Source organism: Zonotrichia leucophrys, chromosome 3 (genome assembly GCF_028769735.1).
Source record: "Zonotrichia leucophrys gambelii isolate GWCS_2022_RI chromosome 3, RI_Zleu_2.0, whole genome shotgun sequence".
Lineage (NCBI taxonomy): Eukaryota > Metazoa > Chordata > Aves > Passeriformes > Passerellidae > Zonotrichia > Zonotrichia leucophrys.
Window position 1 is genome coordinate 85877087 of NC_088172.1, and position 19711 is coordinate 85896797.

General features: G+C 39.9%; 1 protein-coding gene across 1 annotated transcript in view; it reads right to left on the minus strand.

The window, feature by feature from the left end:
- The window catches only part of USH2A (usherin), a 374998-nt gene extending 364301 nt beyond the window's left edge, over positions 1–10697 (minus strand). The window contains exons 1-3 of the mRNA XM_064709111.1: positions 10512–10697; positions 9332–10011; positions 3991–4156 (exon numbers count right to left, since the gene is read on the minus strand). Coding sequence (XP_064565181.1) covers positions 3991–4156; positions 9332–9816 — 651 coding nt within the window. The 5' untranslated portion in view covers positions 9817–10011; positions 10512–10697. The remainder of the gene's footprint in view (positions 1–3990; positions 4157–9331; positions 10012–10511) is intronic.
- Between the last annotated feature and the right edge of the window lie 9014 nt (positions 10698–19711).

Below are 19711 nucleotides of genomic sequence, written 5' to 3' on the forward strand. Positions count from 1 at the left end.
TCACTACTTTGCACTTTGTAATAGCAATTTTATTCCAAGCCACTTCCCTCAGTCTTTTTGTTCATGCCATTCTTCCTGTAGAACATCTTACTGTCCCCTTTCTGACTATGTCTATTACCAGCTTCTATGATAGGAATTCTTAGTATTTCTGCTAAGATCATTAACAAAAATAAAACACAAGGCTGGCCCAAAAATAATTCAATTGGTTTTGTGCCTGCCCCCTCCCCAGGATTATAAGCAAGTTCCTCTGAGCAGTATCTATTGCAATCCTTCCCATGAGCATTCCCTTTGACCCTACAACTTCTCATAGGTTGTCACATCAATGCTAAACTCAACTCCAGATAGACGAAATCTGACACATTTACTTTGCCTGAAAATCAGCTTTCTCATCAAAAAAAAAAGCTAAGAGGCTAGACAGTGATGAGCTATCTATAGGAAATCCACACTGCATTTTATCCCATTTTTCATTTAGTTCCACATCTTTATCTATTTCTTCAAAGATCTTTTCTAAATCCTCATATGCCACTGCGTCAAGACCAAGACATAATGGGTCGGCATTACCAAGATCCTTTTTCCTTCCTCTGTGGCTGGGGTGGAGGTAAATTTTTTCACAACACCCCATGCTGCATTTCAAATCTAGGGGTTAAATAGCATTGCTAACACATTTTAGTTGTTGCCAAAGAGAGCTTGCCCAATGTCAAGCCCTTCTCTTTTCCCAGTTGAACTCCTCATCCCACCTCAGCAGTAAGCCAGGGCTGGAACAAGAAACTGGGCAGCGGGATAGCTAGGACAAAAAGATATTCCTTACTCTATAGCCTCACGCTCAGCAATAAAAACTAGGGTAGAAGAAGAAATGTGAGGAGATAGGAATTTTACTTCCAAGATGCCCTGCTGCTAAGAAATTGGTTGGGCAGTGGTCTGCTTGTGGGAGGTGGGGAGTGATTGCCTTTATATCATTTGCTCCTCTTCCAGTCCCTTTCTTTAATGAGTTTTTTTCACTTTTGCTATTTCTGTTGTCTCCCCTGTTCCACTGGCAGGGGTGAGGAGGGCCCAGGTGCTTGGCTGCTGGTTGGTATCAACATGATACCTTTCCCATGGAGCATTATAGCCCCATCTCTGACTGGTAGCTTTGCATAGAATGTCTCTTTGTCAAAGGATTTTGTGTGCCAGTTCTTCCAGAATTTCTGGACAAAGACCATCTGTTTGCAGCAGCATGCACACAATCAGCTTGCATATTCATGTTTCTACTCTTTATGATCACTTTTGTTTCCATACATTAATTCGACTACCCTGATTGGTTTTGCTCTGTGACTCCTGAAAACAGAACCAAGGTATTTATTTATTCTGGGGACCTTACTCAAATCATCCTTCATCTCAAGCACACTCTTGACTGTACTCAGGTCACGCCTTCTTACACAAAAAAAATTGTAAGAATTTTTTACCATTTGACAGTCTAATTAATATCAACCACTTTCTAGTTTTATTTCTATCCTACACAGCATTCTCTGTGAATCTGTGTTCCCATTCCCCAGTTCTCACACACTTTGACCTCTCTAACTGCAGGGGTACTTATTCACACAGATAAGCCTGGGCAGTACATAACCATATTTTTTTCCTTTAAGGGCAAAAATTTCTCTTAATTCTATTTTATCAATTTTAAAAAACTTCCAAGGTTTTTTTCCATTCAATCTCCGGACTCCAAAGTTTACCTTGTTTCATAAAAATAGTTGTATGTGTTTGTTCTCTTTGAAACCCAAAAGTGTTCCCAGAGAACCAAAGAACTGTTTATTCTTCTGTTTCATCTGACTCTAGTTATGAATGCTCAACATTATTCTTGAGACCTACACCTCTGATAACGCCCTCATTACTTAACAAAGCTGGTATATCCAGACTTTCTGCTTCAGCAACTACTCAATGAAGAAACTCTTCATGCAGAACACACAGGAATGTTTGGGCCCTGCTCCTGTTAGCAGAACTTAAATTTCCCAGCCATAAACTGGAAAATAAGTCTCTGCAATGACACAGTTCTTAGCAGTAGTTCCCTCTAACAAATTACATATCTAAATACAAACCCAAGGATTTAAATTCCTAGATTACCTCAGTAGAATTAATTTACTAGCCTTCTCTTCCCCTAGAATTATTTTATTCCAAAGAAATTATTTTCAGTCTCTGCTATCCTTTCTTCTTTCCTTCCCTCTTATCATTTAATTACTATTTGGTGCTATTCCACCATTTAGCTTTCATTTTTATCATTCCTGAATATGCTCTTACACCTGAATTCCAAACATATCTGCCATCCCACCATGTTTTTTCTCTCTCTAAATTCAGTTTCACATCTGTAACCAATACTTCATACTCCTTTGTCATGGCGTCTGTTGCCTAGCACCTGGGTGTAGGAGACACAGACACTTCTAGATGGAAGTTACTTTGCATATTTTTGTATGGTCTTGCTCATTGTCCATTTTGGGAAAAAAAATGAAAAAATGCTTTTGGCCCCCTGCTAAGAAACAAACAAAGCAACCTTTGCCTGAAGTTTGATAGCCAGGGCAAGGGCTAAATGGGTCAGGCTGCAGCCACTATCATCTTTAATGGCAAGCTGCATCCTACAATAGCACCAAGCACAGGAAGGCTCTACTCAAGCTCAGAAACTTCAAAAAGGCATTAAGCCTGCAGTTTCTTTAAGGGTCTAGAAGCTCTATTTCTTTTTTCCTGCTATGAATTGAACAACTTCCTACAGAGAAACAAAAGACCAAATTCCACAGGGTGCTTCACATTCCTTTGTAATGCAGTTCAAGATCTGTGTGTGTATTTAACCCGCCCTTTCACTTTCACTTGGCTGTGCCAGGCTTTAGCAGTTTCTGAGGTACAAAATGCGGCTGACAGCAACAGCAGTAATATAGCACCCTTGGAGTGCTTGAAGTGTAAAGTTCATTAGTTCTACCTTAAGGTCACTCTTTTAATCCAACAGCCAAAATCTTATTCACACTACCATGCTGTTATCCTGGAAAAAAGAAAACTGCAAAAAAATCAAGACGTCAGCTTAGATACTTCTTACAAGTGACAAGATCAGCACTAAAAATCCAAATCACAGTCAATACCTTTTAGCAAGTTTCAAGAAAGCAGCAAAACTATTCTTGATTGTGCTGTAGACCAAATGAAATTTAATAGAACCGATAAAGAAAATGAAGGAAGGAAAAGATAAACATTTAATACCCGATAATTGTGCTTTATAATTATTAGTTGAACTTGGCTCACAAATAGAATTTACTAGGGTGTCTGTTGGGAATTACAAGACATGCAAATAACTGAATTTTAATTTCTTCTGTGTTTGTTTACTGATTTTTGTACATACAGTTTAAAATTTAACAAACTCAATTTTGCTTTATCCTCGGTAGATATTTGTACACTTATTAAAAAGTTATGTCAACAGAAGACTTTTAGAACACAGGGATTGTGCTCTAATAATTCTGAATCATATTTCTAAAATAAGAGGTAATAGCTCTGTAACTTACTAGCTTGACTGATTCTACATAAACTCACATTTGCTCACATGCACTTTTACTTATGTAAGAAGTTATTAAAATTAAATGGGACAGAACTCCATAAGGTAAGTACATTAGCATGTATAGATGAGAATGGCATTCCCTTCTATAGGAAATAAGCTGAGACCCAAGACTAATCAGTAATGCTATATATAAGCATCTAAAATATTAATACAAGGTTTTCTTCACCTCACATACTCATATTTTTAAAGGTGAGATTTTTCGGTTTTGTACAGTCTGCTTGTTCAGAAGAACGGGCACAGCATTTCTTTCCAGTCCTAAATTAGCAATTGCCTCAAAATGAGCTTCCAAATTAAGATCCTTACCTACAAGACTCAAGAGTTATCATTTACATCCCCCAATTTATTCTTTTATATTTATACAGTTATACTACTCTCACAAAAATGCTGTATTTCAACAAATATTAAATCGTTTTTATTTTACTTACCTGCACACTAAGATGAATCCATTTCTTCACAAGAATTCTCCCCAGTGTCATTACTTTTATTGGTGGCTGCAAACCATTTACTGTGCGATAATAAAACATGGTCTCTTTCTCAGAGATTGTGAGTTTGAACACAGTCTGCCCATCAACAGCCTTTTCTATCACACACCTTTGGAAATAACCAAGAAAAACAACATAAGGTCAGAGGCACACACATATACACATCCTTGCCAAGGTGCTATCCTGTAAAGTGATGCTAACCAGAATGTATTAAAATAAACATTAAAAATACAGCTCTTGAGAAGATGTTCAGTGACAGTGAAAGTCACAAGATGTACTAAGTGTAAAAGAACTTCAGCAAAGATATTTTCTGTCTCAATCTGTGAGGGTTTTGGTTGGTTGTTTTTTGTGTTTTGCTTTGTTTATTGAGTGCTGGCAACCCCAGCTCATCTGGGGGTGAAAGAGAGGCCCAGTTTGCCTCCTCTCTTGAAGGTTCCATGACAGAGAAACCACAGGGACTGTGCAAGTCTCTGCCCCACCTTTCATACAAAGCTGTGCAACTTAGTACATCCCGTGGAGGCACTTCAATTTTCCTTAGTCTAACAAGGCAAACGCAATATAACCACAAAAAGCAGTACAAATGAAATGCTTTGCTATTAAGTCTTCCATCTTTCCACCCAATCTGCATAGGTAAGGCAACCCTAACACCAGCTTACACTACACTCTCCCCTTTGCAGTGTCTTTCTTTACCCTAAGAAACTAGAGCAAGGCAATGAGGATATCCAGACACTTATTAGGAATTTTTTTTCCCCACAAAGAAGTCACATCAATAGCAAATACAATAATGTCATATAAGGTACAGAGAATACCATCCATAGCAAATTTTTTTGTATTTCAAGCTGCTGAAATTTTTGCAATCCAATAAGCATGATGTCAAGAGTCCTGAGAAACCACAGGCTCCATATGCTTGTGTAAAAACTTTATATTTTATTAAAGCAATCATAAATACAAAAAAAAAATTATAAAGTTCTATGCTTCCCACTTGAGCTGATTGAAAAACACATTTCTCAATGTACTGACCCATGAAAAGTCAAATATTTTAACAGTTACATCAGACTAAATTAGTGCATTAAGTCACAAGAGGGAAGCATATAAAATTTTTATGAGATTAGTATTTACTTACCCATATTTCAGAGAAAAAAAAAATGAAACCAGAGAACCCTTACCTACTGATGTCTTCATCTACTCTGCATTTATAAAAGAAAACTATCCAAAAGGCTGTTCCTTGATACTGCCACTAGTCACTAATTCACCTTTAAATCCTAGGAAAAATTAATTCCTCCTGTTACTATTCTAGCCTGCTGGAATGTTGTCAATGAAACACTTTGCAAAATGAAGACTTCTGTTTTCCCAACCTTACTAAAACCATGTTTCTTAATAAATTGTCCACTGGTCTTTTCAATATTTTGTTTGCTTGTAAACATGCTAGTTTTGTTAGATAATAAATGTGAAGGAAGGCTCAGCTAAGTAGCAAAATATTTAGGAACTGGATTTACCCAGTTCCTGGATAAACAATAATTGGATAATCCAGGGTTTTGTTTATTTTACTTATCTAAAACAAACATCCCCACATTGTTTTTATCCCCAAAGGTGTCATGACTTTAAGAAGGGAAGCGACCTTGATGTACATCACTTTGAAAACTGAAAGAACAAATGTGAATTGTGACTTACTAGTAAAAGAGGAAAATCGAGAGGGAAAAGAGAAGAGAGGGAAGGAAAAAGAAAAAAGAAAAAAATCCAAACTAGTTCTATCATAGGTGAAATAGTAAGAGGCATTACTTCTGACTCTGAGCTTGATTTTCCATTCCGGCCATGATTACAGAGAGAAGCCACTTTTCTTTGTGAAGTCTTCAACTTCTGGTAACCTGCAGACCCACAGAGCCAATACCTGACTACATACATCTCAGTGGTGGGATTGGAGGGAAAAAAAAAAGCCAATAACACAAATCCACTCAGTCAGCTTTCAAAGAGAAAAATATTCTAGAGAATCTAACATGGCTGCACTAGCGCTGCCCACACATCAACTGGAGCAAATGGGAACACCTGCACTGGTTCAAAATCAGATGCCCCTTTCAGTCTAATTCCTAACATAAAACATCTGAATAGATAATAAAAGAACCATATGGTTTTAGTCCCTTAGATAAATAAAGTGTAAATCATCTCTGTGCTACCCACTTCACAATCAGGCCATTCCTGCTGATCCTTTTGCTTGTAAAAGACCTCAGCTCACTTCTTGACACCACCAATATCTTCTGGGCATCTGAACTTGCTCCAGCTCACACTACATTGATACAAGCTGCCTGTAATGGTTACTCACATATGCAAAGTTTGTACCCATATTCTTGTCCTATTCCATTGTGAAGGGCTATCATCATACACAGTTTCCTATATTGTGGTAAGGCTTACCTACAGGCTACACACAGGCTTACTGAAGGCAATTATATTGACTGATGAGTACACACAGCAAGAGAGGAAGCATGAGGCTAGAATGAAACTCAGGGGCAAGAACGCTGCCCACTTACTGCCTAAAGGGAAAGAAAATTTAAAGACTGGAGAACAAATGTCAGTGCTTTCTCACTCTTGTTTTTCTTCAATATTTCCAATATGCAGTGACTTAAAAGCATGCCTACAAATATCTCTACTAAACATCTTAGAAGAACATCATGGCTTCAAATAAATCTGTAACATGACCTGACTCTTCTCTCTGTGTCAAAGTGTACTGTCTCCTAGATTCACATAAGAAAACTTGGTGTATGAAACTGATGAAGAAAATTTTTAGTGTCTCTGCTTATGTACAATCTTTAAAAGGCCTTCAGACTTGGATCCTCACATCACTCTCTCATTTCAGCCAGCACAGTAACTTCTCACAAAAATCCTGCTATTCTCTTACACGGGTACATGCCTAACAGAATGTCACAGGATGTAATGGGATACTGGCACAGCAACACTCCTAGCTTCTTTCCTAAGCACACACTCTCACAGACAGACCATATAACATTCAGCACAAAAGCACATTACTATGGCATGTCCAAAACACAGAAGTCTGCTGTACTTGATGTAAAAGCACTCTGCCAGAAAAAAAAAACCACCTTGTTAAACTTCCAATCATTCTTCTGGCAAAATGAACAGCTCGTTCTGGCTGATCTTCCTAATGCTTTGTGGGAAAACAAAGATTTGTTAGAATGCATCCCACTTCTGAGAGGCTCCTCTGCTGTGATAATGGGGTTTAAAAGGACTCACAAATGACATGTAACAGGGACAATTCCCCACCAGGGACTTCAAAATGTAGGACATCCAGTAAGTCAAACTTCATCTGCCAACCTGAAGGACTCACTAAAGCAATATAAGAAAAGGGAAAGCATCTTAGTCTGCTGGTAATTATTCTCTTTTGTAAGATGCCTTCTGAGTCAAGCTTCAATGGCTATTCATGTGCAACAGCTGTTCCACCACAACTGGAGTTCAGTGTTCCTTTTACAAAGAGAGAAAAATTAACACAATTCTTTCTGTGCCAATAAACAAAAGCACCTGGACAGTGGCATATCATCCTGACCACTTGGACTAATTGCTGTTCATCTTCAGTTTTCAGGACTGGGCTTTACCATTGCCTTTCTTACATGTTGAATAGCAGCAAATCTCACAAGGCATAAGAGATTTGATGTGATCTATTACAATGAAGTTATCTATTACAAAAATTGAATAAAAACATTTAAATTTTAAAGCGATCTATAAAACCTGCTGAACAGGAATATGTACACTGTGTAGTTATTAACACAGCAGCAATTGGAAGCTAATCTTTTGCACTAGTCCATGGCTTATCAGTCATCACTAGAGTCTGGTTTCTTCACAGCACTTAATCATTTGAAACTAAGGCCATAACATTTCATTGTTTTAGGCTCCATGCATCAAAGCCTATCCCATTGACAAAAGACTTTCACAGATCTCACTCAGCATACTGCTGCAACAGCTTGCTTGGAAATTAGCAGGAGATGCTTGTGCTTCAAGTTAGGCATGTGCTTTGATGAAGGAGACTCCGATGAGCCCACACGTGTGTGGAGAGGAATTCATGGCATGAGAACACACCAGAAATGGACTCTCTGACATTCAAGATTCAACCATTACATAGAAAACTACAGGCCAAAGCTCCAGGGATGCCTTCACACCTACCACCAGCTGAAATTATTTAACTTCAGCTCAGAAGTCCCTTTTGCTCTGCAGATATCATTTATTTCCACTCCATAACCACAAATTCTACAGTTAGGTCAAGTTTTTTAAGGTAATTATTACTGCATAAAACATACTATAACTTTACATTATCATTTTCGATATTTCTATTTTTTCTGATGACTTTGCTACCCTTAGACAAGTGACAATTTCACATCAGCATGCAAAATAAGTATCAAGAACACCTCAACAAAGTAGATCACTAGCTACATTTTAAGAATAAATTCTAAAATCATTCGTGGCATGTTGTCCAAAGGAACAAACTACACTCTTTGTGCTTTATGTTAAAGAGACCTACACAATGAAGGTATGAAAGAGTAGGAGGCTCTGCATTTTGTGATAGATGACTGAACTTTTTTTTCAGGATCTGGGATGCATTTTTCAAAAAGCAGGTTTTTCATCATAATAAGGCCCAGTCAAGCTGAAAGGTCACTTCTAACAGCAGTATTTCCTGAAAATGCAACATGTAGGCAAACAGGAGAGGGAACATGTTTAGCCGCTTCTATTTTGTGAGCACCCAGTGAAATTTCATTAGCAGTTTAAATAGTGGAATCATTTGTTAAAGCAGCAACGCAGTCTGCCAGCCAGACAATGTTCTCCAGATCCTCCAAGAACACTATGACCTCTTTTCTGTATTTTGGTGGCTTTCCGTGTTTGTTTGTTAGACAAACTTGTGTTGGAGAAGCCTTAACACCTTAGATAATTTTTTTTCCATCATGAAAGCAGCAACAGCACAACCCTGTGACAACGTAATTTTCTAGCAGCTTTTAGAAGGAATGCAAATTGGAAACACAAATTTCTCTTTTTGAGAAATACATGCACATTATGTATGAATGGTTCCAAACACTGAAAGCCATTGGACTATCATCTGAGTCAATGCCATGAAAGTGAAGCCAATTGTCTTGACATCTGGGAAGACCCCAACCTAAATACGGCTCTGTAAACGTCACAGTTTCTCACCACACCTTTTAAAAGTTTAAAGAGCTTGCTAATAATGACTGTGACTGCAATGATCAATTTTTTTAAGAGCACCAGGAAAGTAAACACCTTCAATACTACTTACATTACACCTTCTTGCTCAGGTTTCAACCATACAGTTAACGTAAATGAAGCTCCAAGCCTTGGAAGACGGGGAGTAGAGAAGCAATCCTTGTGATTATGAAAAATAAAACTGGAAGCATTGCTGGAGGACCCTGGATGCAAGTCCCTCTTGTCCTCTGTTATACAGGTACCAAGGCCTTCTGAAAGAAGTCGTTTGTAGGACGAAGGTGACGACCTATATGGGCATTCCTGAACACAAAACTTCTGAGTGCAGGATATAATACTTTGAACAGCTACTGAGCTATGACAAAAAGTACTTCGGTCTGGCAGCCCACAAGTGGCTTGAGTTGGCACGATTGACACATTCTTGAAAGCTCCCACATTTTCAAGCCTAGGGAAATGTCCCTGAGAGCTGACCAACACAAAGGAGTCATAATAAGTTAAGATTAATGTTTCAATAGCATGAAACAAGAAACGACATCTCAAGGAAAGAGCCCGGCAATTCATGTTTACAAAAAAGCTCCTCCTGATTAAAGCAAACGTAAATAAATAATGATGTCCATGTCGGTAGCAATGTCCTCAGGTGCTGTGCTTTAAGAGTTTATGTAGCGTTTCATCCTCAAAACGCCCATGCAAGGACCCAGTCACAAGGGACATCTACGTCTTCTGGCCAGCGAACCACACGTGGGTGACAGCCGGGATCTGCAAACCACAGAAAACAGACACAGTCCGTAGGAGAAACCTGCTCTTTTGCACCAACACAGGTGATGCCCGGCTAGGGATTTCAAGGGTTCGAATGTTTCCTCCAGGCTCCAGCCAGCAGGCCCACCTGCACACCCTCGCCGGCCAGGGCCGAGACACTGCTCCGAGCCAAGGCCATGGGATTAGGCCGGCCAAGGGCGCGCAGGCTCATGGCCGAGCGGAGTTTATCCCGGATCTGTCGCGTCACCTGGCTTTGTGTGTCACAGCAAGGAATACGGGACACGGCAGCAAACCGGGACACGCAACTTGGGCTTCTCAAAGTCTCTGCTTTGGGTTTCTGGCGAGTTGGGCGGACCTCACGCCTACAGCCCCCCGGCGCTTACCTGGGCCTCGCACGGCTCCCTGGCAGCTGCCGTCCCCCCGCGCCATTCCCGAGGGACACCCCGGGGAGCCAGGAGCGCTGTTCCTACCGTCCCCCCGTGCCTTACCCCGCCGCCCACCTCACGCCGGCTGCTCCTCTCAGCGCTCGGCAAAGCTGATTAAAACCACGTTCCCCATCTGTCCCGTGTGGAGCTTTTTCTAACAGCGAGCGCCAGCGCCGGGGCGCCCCGGGCCGGGGCAGCGGTGGCAGGGCTGATTTAGCGCTATTGCCCGGCCGGGAGCGGCGCGCAGCCAGCGGGGCCAGCGGAGCCCGGCGCTCCCCGCGGCGACGCCGCCGTCGCCCGGCAACGCCGCGGCCTTCCCCGCCCCGGGCCCCGCCGCGCGTTAAAGCGGCAGCGCCGCGCCCGGGCCGGAGGGAGCGCGGCGCCGGGACAGCGCTGGGACACACCGGGACACGCCAGGACAGCGCCGCTCAGCTGCACAGCACCGGGCCGCCGCGCTGGACTCGCTCTCCACAGGCGCACTGTGCAGCGGAGGAGCGTCCTCAGGCGCGTTTTCCCCGCATCCCGTTCCTCCCTTCGGTAGCGCTCTGCGCAGCGGGCACAAACAAGTGCAAAGGTGTCGTCGGTGAGCTGGGCATGAGCTGCAGCGGGATATTTACGCGTGTTTCTGGACAGAGGAGCACTAATTGATACGTCCCCTGAGGACAGAGGAAGCATCTATAAATTTTATCTGTACTATGGAAGTTGCATGAGCTGCAACCTGACTGGTATATTTCCCTACAGTTTTGTTGCTGTTGCCTCCAGTAACTTGTCACCTTAGCATATTTGGGCTTTTACAGGCTACATAGTGACAAAATTCTTTGGCAGCATATACAACTGCTAAGAAATCATCCTCTGTCATAACTCTTAATGCATTTTAACAAGCCTTTCATCCCATATCAGACAAGCTCCTTGACCATTCCTGGAACATCTCTGCTTTAATACAGATCTTTTTCCTAAGGTCATAAAAGATAAATAGTAATTCCTGCTGAAGTGTTCTCAGTCATTTTGCAGTGTTTTCATGTTCTGGTAGTCATTCAGCATCGTAGCTCTGCTGTCAGAATTACATGCCCTAAAGTATTCAAATGTAAAGAACTTTGTTTACCACAGAAGGGCTGGGGGGAAAACATTTGTCTGAGGCACAGTGCAAGAGCTCAGCCCATAAAGCATTTCTGGATAAATGCAGTCAGACCACGTGCTACCACAGGACCATCGACAGTGCAACAGCCAGAGTTTTTGCAGATCTAGAACAAACCAGGTCTTAGAGAACCACAGGAGGGAGGACAGAAAATATGGTAATAAAATCCTAGATATTAGCTATCCTCTCAGGACATCAAAGTATGAGAACAGCTGTGAGCATGGAACATGCACCTGACAAAGGAGCTTACCAAGTGGTCAAAGACACCAGACCGGCTTGTGTGTATTTCTTGGCATTTGTGAAATATTAATCAAGAAATAATAAGTAAAATCAAGTTTTGCTTGCTCCCAGGCTTGCTCCAAGAATCCTTGCAGGTCTAACAGATGTCCAAAAGGAAAGGATACATTCACTACAAAAGGCACTTTCTGTTATATTCTGCCAATACTCAACAGCCTCACCACCTCCCAGACAGACTATAGTATCTTTCAATAGTGCTCAGTTTGGGAGAGTGGCCCTGACTGATATTACACCCTCTGTTCTGCAAAATACCAGGCAGAAATGACAATTTTTCCCTTTGCATATTTCATCCAAATACACAAGACAGCAGTACAAACCTTGCAAAACCACATTGCAGGCCAACAATTCCCCAGGTGAAGGATCACTACATTGCTGTTCATCAGGAGTATAATCAATAAACTACATGCAGGAGGCTAAACTATGAGAAAGACCTTTGCAACCAAAAACAGATATGCAATGTAAACTGTACCACAAACAAAAAACACCTGAGAGTGATTTTGCAGGAAATACAGACCCTATTCACAGGAGTGTTGTGAAGGCTGTTTAACATACATTAATGAAAACAGGGAATCCTACCAGGCAAAAAAAGTATGCTGTTATTAATGATGCAATGAATTCTCATGAAAGATACATTATGTCCATTAAACAGAATTATAATTTTGGAACAAGGAAAGTGACATAATTTGAGTGATTCAAGCTTTTAGTTACAATTGTTCATTTCATCAGGAAGGAAAGCTTTCATTAGCTCCTGGGGTGCCTTAAGCAACCTCAATGTCATTGGAGAATCTGACCTGCACCAGCAAATCATGACATAACTGGCCTCCTGATCCTAATGATTCAACACCCTGTCCATAGCAGGTAGCATTTTCAAAAAAACCCCTTTCCATAGTAGTTGTTTTCTTAACCCACTGGTAGCAGAGAGTCTCAGGGCACACAGAGGCTCTAGGAGGTCAGGGCAGGTTGCTGAGGAGAAGAAACCATACAGCTTGGTTTGTTATACAGCAGCCTGTGCCTTGACTAGAAAATTTGAAGACCACATGTCTAAAGTTTGAATGCTCTGAAGCAAACTTTTATATGAGAAATCATCTTCCTAAAATCAAGTATAAGCCCTCAAACTTACCTATTTGCACATGCTCAGTGGAACATCTTATTGAAGATGGTAAAACTTCAGGGGCTAATTAAGTTTGCATAAAAGGCAAGCTTAACTCAACCACTGCCAAATTTCAACGTGTTTAACTTTGTAACAGTGATCCTCTGGTAGGATGAAAAGTTAGAGAATGAAGGGAATACAGCAATGCACTTACTCAAAACTACAATTGTACAAAGCTAGTGTGCAAAAACAATGCAAAATTGCATGTGTGTGTTTTATACTTACACAATGCAATGACAATTTACAATTTAAAACAATTTAAAATCATTTCCTAGAATCATAATTCTTGGGATGACTGGGGTAGAATTTCAGGTAATCTATTCCTCTCCTAAAACACCATGGGTCTTCTGCACCTTCACAATTGCTTTTAAATATTTTCATTTGTGGTGGGAAAAGTCTTGACACTTGGTTTGTTCATCAATTTTGCCTAGTCTTCTGTTCATAAAGAGTTCTGAAAAAATGCAGAATTTTGCAGTGTATTCTAAGCTTGCTTTTGTATCATGTTCTGCAAGTCCCTTAAAACTACTATTAGCTCTAATTTGTGCAGTGCTGACTACTTGAATGCTGCAATTTTTGCTATAGTCTAAAGTGACCTATGTAAACTAGCCCACACAGCATGACTTTCAAAGATTAGGCTCAAGTGATTCACTTTCAGTGAATATTCATAACGACTTGCTTTTATGAGTGCTTTTTCCCGTAAAACTTCACCATTTGAATATTTGCAGGAAATTAACATAAAAGATCCATTTGCATTGCTGAGTCAATATGTATATTTCAAATTCAACTGTCTAGCAAAACAATTTTTTCCAATATTTTGCAAGCAATAATAAAACTACAATGCAAGTACATTTTAATAGCTGGAGGGGAGTTGATCATGACAACCCAGAAATAATTAACAACTTACATTTTAAAGGGGAGGAAATTCTGTATAAGCCAGCGAAATAAATATTGGAGTAAAAATTTCTGAAAGCACAGGAGGAGGCGGCAAGTATTTTATAGAGCTGTTAAGAGCCTTTTAACAGCTTTAGAAGTACAGTACATCACACCACTTATTTTAGCACCAAAAACTTTCTTTGTTTCTAGAAAGGCAGAAACAAAAGACTCTTTTAGGCAACAAGCTTTACAGGTTTCCTTCACATGAAAGTACAGCACCACAGTGTACATCCTCCCCATGGTAAATCCAGAGAAAGGAAACCTCTGCAAGGACTTCTTTACACAGACTTTCTTTTCAATGATCATCATAGGCTGTAATAATGACCTGTCCAAGCAGGAAAGGCCATCCTATACAGCTGGGGCATTTGGGTTCTGATAATTGACATTTTCTCTCCTCACAGCATCTTTTATTTCCTCCACACCTCCTCACACCCCTAGCCATCCTATGCTTTCCTGGCAGTTACCAGCACAGGACATGTCCAAGAAACAATTTCTTTTTGATTAGCCCATTCTTAAAAGAAAACCAAAAAAACCACACAACACGTAAACAAAACCCTCATTCTTCAATCTATCCTCTGCAACCCTTTAGATACATTATCTGTATCTAATTCATCAGTTCCCTGTTTTCATCATGAATACCTTCTCCAGAGTCTTAATCAAATCCCTGCCTCTACTCTTCATTTTCCTTTACATCTTCGGTTATACTCCCCTATTTCATGGATGCTAGAAGTCAGCAACCAAAATTTCTGTGAAGAGACTTACACCTGAGATATTGCAGACAGATTCGCCAAAGATAACATTTCTTCTAAAGATCCTTCCCTTATTTTCAAAGATGTCTTGTGCTTTGTAAAAAACTCAACAAACAAACAAAGCAAAAAAAATAAATAAAACCAAATCAAAAATGCCCAAATAAACAATAAAAATATCCCAAACCTCCACATGTTAGAAAGTTAAATTAGTATTTGTCCAAATATCAAACAATTAGGCAGTTTTCTGAAGACAGATGAGTCTGGCTTTCAATTGAAGGCTGCATCACACAACATGAGCATAATCATTTCCTCCTATAAACGTTTAGCTTCTGGGGTTTTTCTTGAAAATTACTATTTCACAATTCTTAAATTACCTATCTTTATAATATATTTTTGTCAAAACCCTTGCAATTATGTCCTTCTCCTTCAGCTCCTAAATTCATATCTATTTCAGAGCCCCTCTTGTTTCTTCTTGCAAATTACTACAGCAAAGTAAGTCATATTTATCATTTCCAAGAACATGCTCCTTCCCCAGACATCTCCTGCTGTTTGCCCCTGTAAGGATCTGGTCACTTTCTATTCAGACTAACTCTTCAACAAGCATCAGGTCCCTCAAACTTTTATCATCTTTTACCCTCAGAATACTTATTTCCCAGCCATTTCTTCTGCTTTTCAATGTTTCCCTCTCCTTCACAGTACAGACATCTCATAAATACTCTAACCTTTAGTTTTCCCTCTCTCTTCTTAATCACTTTCCCTTTCCTCTGAAAGCTTCCACCTGAAGTTACCTCAGTCCAAAGTTCTCCAAAGTTTGTGGTAAATCCTTTTTTTCCTCATAGGCTCTCTTTCTTCTATATGCTTCTATGTGCTCTCTTCGAAGGAGAGACCTGAAGGAAGCACTCCAGAGCCAAAACCTGGTTATTGCTCAGCTTTGTTTAGCTGCTGGGTTAGCAGACCCAGGAATGATGAACCAAGGGCTTCATCATCTCCAGGGCAGAATCACAGTCTCCTCCTTTGCTCTACACCAAAGACACACTGGAGGTTTCCCCATGCCAGGAGGAGCAATTAAACCCTTCCTGCTTCACCAATGAAATCTTTGATGAGCAGCCACACAGGAGAGGAGGAGCTGCTGCTGTCTCCCCATCTGCTTAAGCAAGTTGGGCGTAGGCCTGTTTTCTTCCTTTCCTCCCACCCTTTTCAGCTCCCCTGTGCCATCACAGTGCAGATTTGCCTTCTCAAGGAACAGCTCTTCAAATCATTTCCAGCCACCAGGACCCATTTACTCGCTCATCCCTGGAAGGACATGGCTCCCTGGGGAACATCATGCAGCTGAAATCAGGTCCTCTCTCCACTTCAGACTGATACAGAGCAAGAACTATTCCATCCTCACTGTTTCCCTCCAAAGTTTCCCCTGCTGTATTATGTGCCATTTGTCAAAGGCATGTAGTGCCTGTAGAAGCCTCATTCTTTTCTTTGAAGTAGTGATTCCTCTGCTCCTGGTCCCTTCTTCTTCCAAGAATAATTTTAAAACTGTGCTACATTCAAAGAGACAGAGGTTTCCCAGAACCACTGAGCTGAGCTTGTTAAACTTCTGCCTGTGAAACACATTAACAATATTCACCACCCTAACTTTGAGTGTTCGTTATTCCCAATTATCTTTAACAAGTTCATCTCCTGTAACTTCATGCACATTTTTGCTTTAAGATATTTTGTGCAACCTTAATCAATACCATAAATTCTGAGAAGCACTGGCATGCACTGTTGTGGGATTTCATAGGTTTTTAGAATTGCAGGATAAGGATAGACTAGTTAAAAAAAAAAGACAAAACAATAAAACTCAGATGCTAGGTTAAGGGAAGTTATTCAAAGAAGAAACAAAGCAGTCAGAAAATCCAAGTTCTAATCAGGGCTAAGAAATAAGTAATTGTATGTCTGTATCTTAGTTTCCTTAACTACAGATTGAGAAGGTTGATATGGAATTTAGTGAAGTACCATGACATGTGCAGCAAGGAACAATTTGCCAAAAAATTATCAAGAGCAGTAAGATTTCTGAGTTTAATTGTCAAATGTCAAAACCAACCCTTTTATCTGAAGTTCAAGAAACTGCTTAACTTAGCAGTAAATCTAGTTTCAGCTGTGAACAAAAAGGTCTACTATTAAAAGCCAAAAATTGGAAGTATTTTATGATGGCCAAATGCTCCAATGGACTGGTCCTGTGAAATGTTAGAGGGCAGTCAGTAATTAATATCCCATGGCAAAAGAAAATTGATAGTAGGATCCTGCACTTTATAAGTCTTCTATATGATCAACTAAAATAGAAATTGGATTAACAGCATGAAAATACACGCTCATAGTTGCAGCAAGGAATTATGGATTTACATCTTTGCTGGTGAAGATGCTCTAAAAGCTAAGACTAGAAATTCCTTCCAAGTGATGGGTGACAGCACAGGGAAGCAGAGAAGCCTCCCACAGTAAGAAAAGTGACTGCAGAAAAAACAGACCTTTTGTTTTTGTCCTCAAAACTGCCAGTGGAGCAGCTTTGTGAGGAAAGGTTGATTTAACTGCATTCTAGTCGAATAAAGGTAGATCCAGAAGGTTTGATAAGCAATGCCAGTGGGAGACAAGGACACAGGATAGGAAGCATGTCAGGATAATCAGAGGGAAAGGGTGCTGGTAAAGGATGCAGCAGAATGAATCCAAGAGCTGACTGCTGCCCAAATGGGCAGTCCCACTCCGCCCAGAGGATTTAGCAGATTGAATCCACTCACCAAGGAGTCAAGCGAGTGCCAAAATCAGGCACAAAGATATTGGCAAGAACAGGATCATCCATTATCCATTCTAAATGCTTTTAGATGGTCTCAGTTTGCTTTGAGGAAACACATCCCAAGTTGTGTATTTATTTGATCTTTAAAGTCTCCTTCTAAGGCCAGGACTCATGGCAGTATTGAACCACTATGTAGAGTGAGGCATGACTTTCTAGGATATCATGCTTCCTGGTGTCTTTCTCCTTCCCAGAATTTTAGAGGGGAAAAGACCCAGAAAATTCAAAAACTACCAGCAAAGGCAAAGGAAGATGCCTAAATTAGTTATACCACTGATAGCAAAGGAGGCAGAATTCAGCCATGATTCATTCTCCTCGGCTGTACTCAGTCCACCTGTAATTGCACATCTTTCCTTGACAAAGCACAGGACGTGATGACCAGAATCTTAACAGCTACATCAGAGCACAAAACAAAAGGGACTGAATGTGTGTGTAAGATACATAGGATAGCATTAAATAGACAAAACCATGGGAAAATGTGTTTCATTTGTTCTGTTAGAGGCAGAACTTCTTTGTGCCGTTACTATTGCATTTTCATGACCCTCCTAATGAATATACTCAAATGTCAGTGCAGTTTTCATCAGGGGTATGCAAAAAATGCAAGCAATTTGGTGCAGCCATAGTCCAATTGTAAAATGTCTGAGGAAATGTAAATCCTAATATCCCAGTTCTCCTAAGGGAACGGAAGCAAACTGTGTGTGCACCAATATGCTTCTACTGATACAGCTGAAGATTGGAGAATGTAGCTTTATCAATATTGCCACAACAATGAAGCCTGTCCATATAGAGAAGGTTCAAATGTAGCAAGCAATGATCCCCTTGCACATAATTTATTTAAAGTATGATGTATGTATATCTTTTTAATCAAGGTATTTTGCTTAATACATAATTTTATAAATCCCATAATTTAGAGGGTTGGGATTTTGGTTTTTTTTGGTTTTGTTTTTTTTTTTCTGCAGGGTTGGTCCTGGAGCAATGAAAAACTATCAGGCTCAAGTGAGGGGTGCTAAATAGCTGGGGGTTCCTATAGCCTCAGCCACACATCCACAGGCTTAGACAGGGACTGGACAGAGAAGTCTCATTCCATTAGGATGCTCTGCAGAGGAGAGTGACAGCTGCATTCACAGGAAAAGCCTCAAGACCAATGAGGACACATGACTTGGCTTGGGCCCAAGCAACACTGTCGAGGTTTAAATCCTCTCATTCAAGGACACCTTGACAGAAATCACGCAAACATCTGTATTTATGCCTTCCCAGCATTTGGATGTTTGGGACAGAGACAAGTAATTACTGATTCATCCACACACTTGATGTTAATTTTTAATACAAATTTTACCAGGTAACGCTAAAGATACCAGCATATCAGCATAACATGAGGATAACAGTGTAAATGAGAAAGTGGGCTCATATTACAGTCGAGTTTTCAGGGCCAAGATGACTATCAATGAAACACCTTATTTGCATATTTTAAAGGTGCAATTTACTTCCCAGTCTTTAAAATATATTCAGGAAGTTCTTTGAATACACACTGTTTTTTTCAAAATTAATTTCAAAAAAATGCAATTATTTTTCTATTAATCTCTACTGATTATTCAAGAATTAGCTGTTTACAAAAAATAACCAAACCCTGAAACATTTTCCTTAAGCTTTTTTAAAAACTTTCTCAAAAAATACACTCAGTAATACAAATCACTGATATGTAATTCGTGCCTTGTTTTCCAAGCATTTCACTGTACATCCAATCTTTTGACACTTGTCTCTACTTTCAAATCTTTCAACAGTTTTAGAAATTACATTCAGTTTTAGAATTATTTAATTTTTAACTTATTTATCCAGTTATCTCCATAGTAATCTAGTGCTCATGATCAAAATTCACTGCCAGCTTTTAATTCTTTGTGCCACTTGGGGTCTATGCACAATTTCCTAATTTGATTTTACCTAAAATCAGGGTGTAAAGTAAACGGGAGTTATTTCATTATTTCATTATTTTTCTCTCTCTCTCTTTTTTTTTTTTTTTAAGGACAAACAAATTTTACATATTTTGGAACTACAAAAATATCAATATTTAGTCATATTAGTAGAAGTATTGGAAACTGCTGTAGTATTTCTGAGGCCCAGCAAGCCTGGGACTTTACTATCATCATGAGCAGAACATCAGCTTCACTTCTAATGGCATTTGGCCTCATGAAA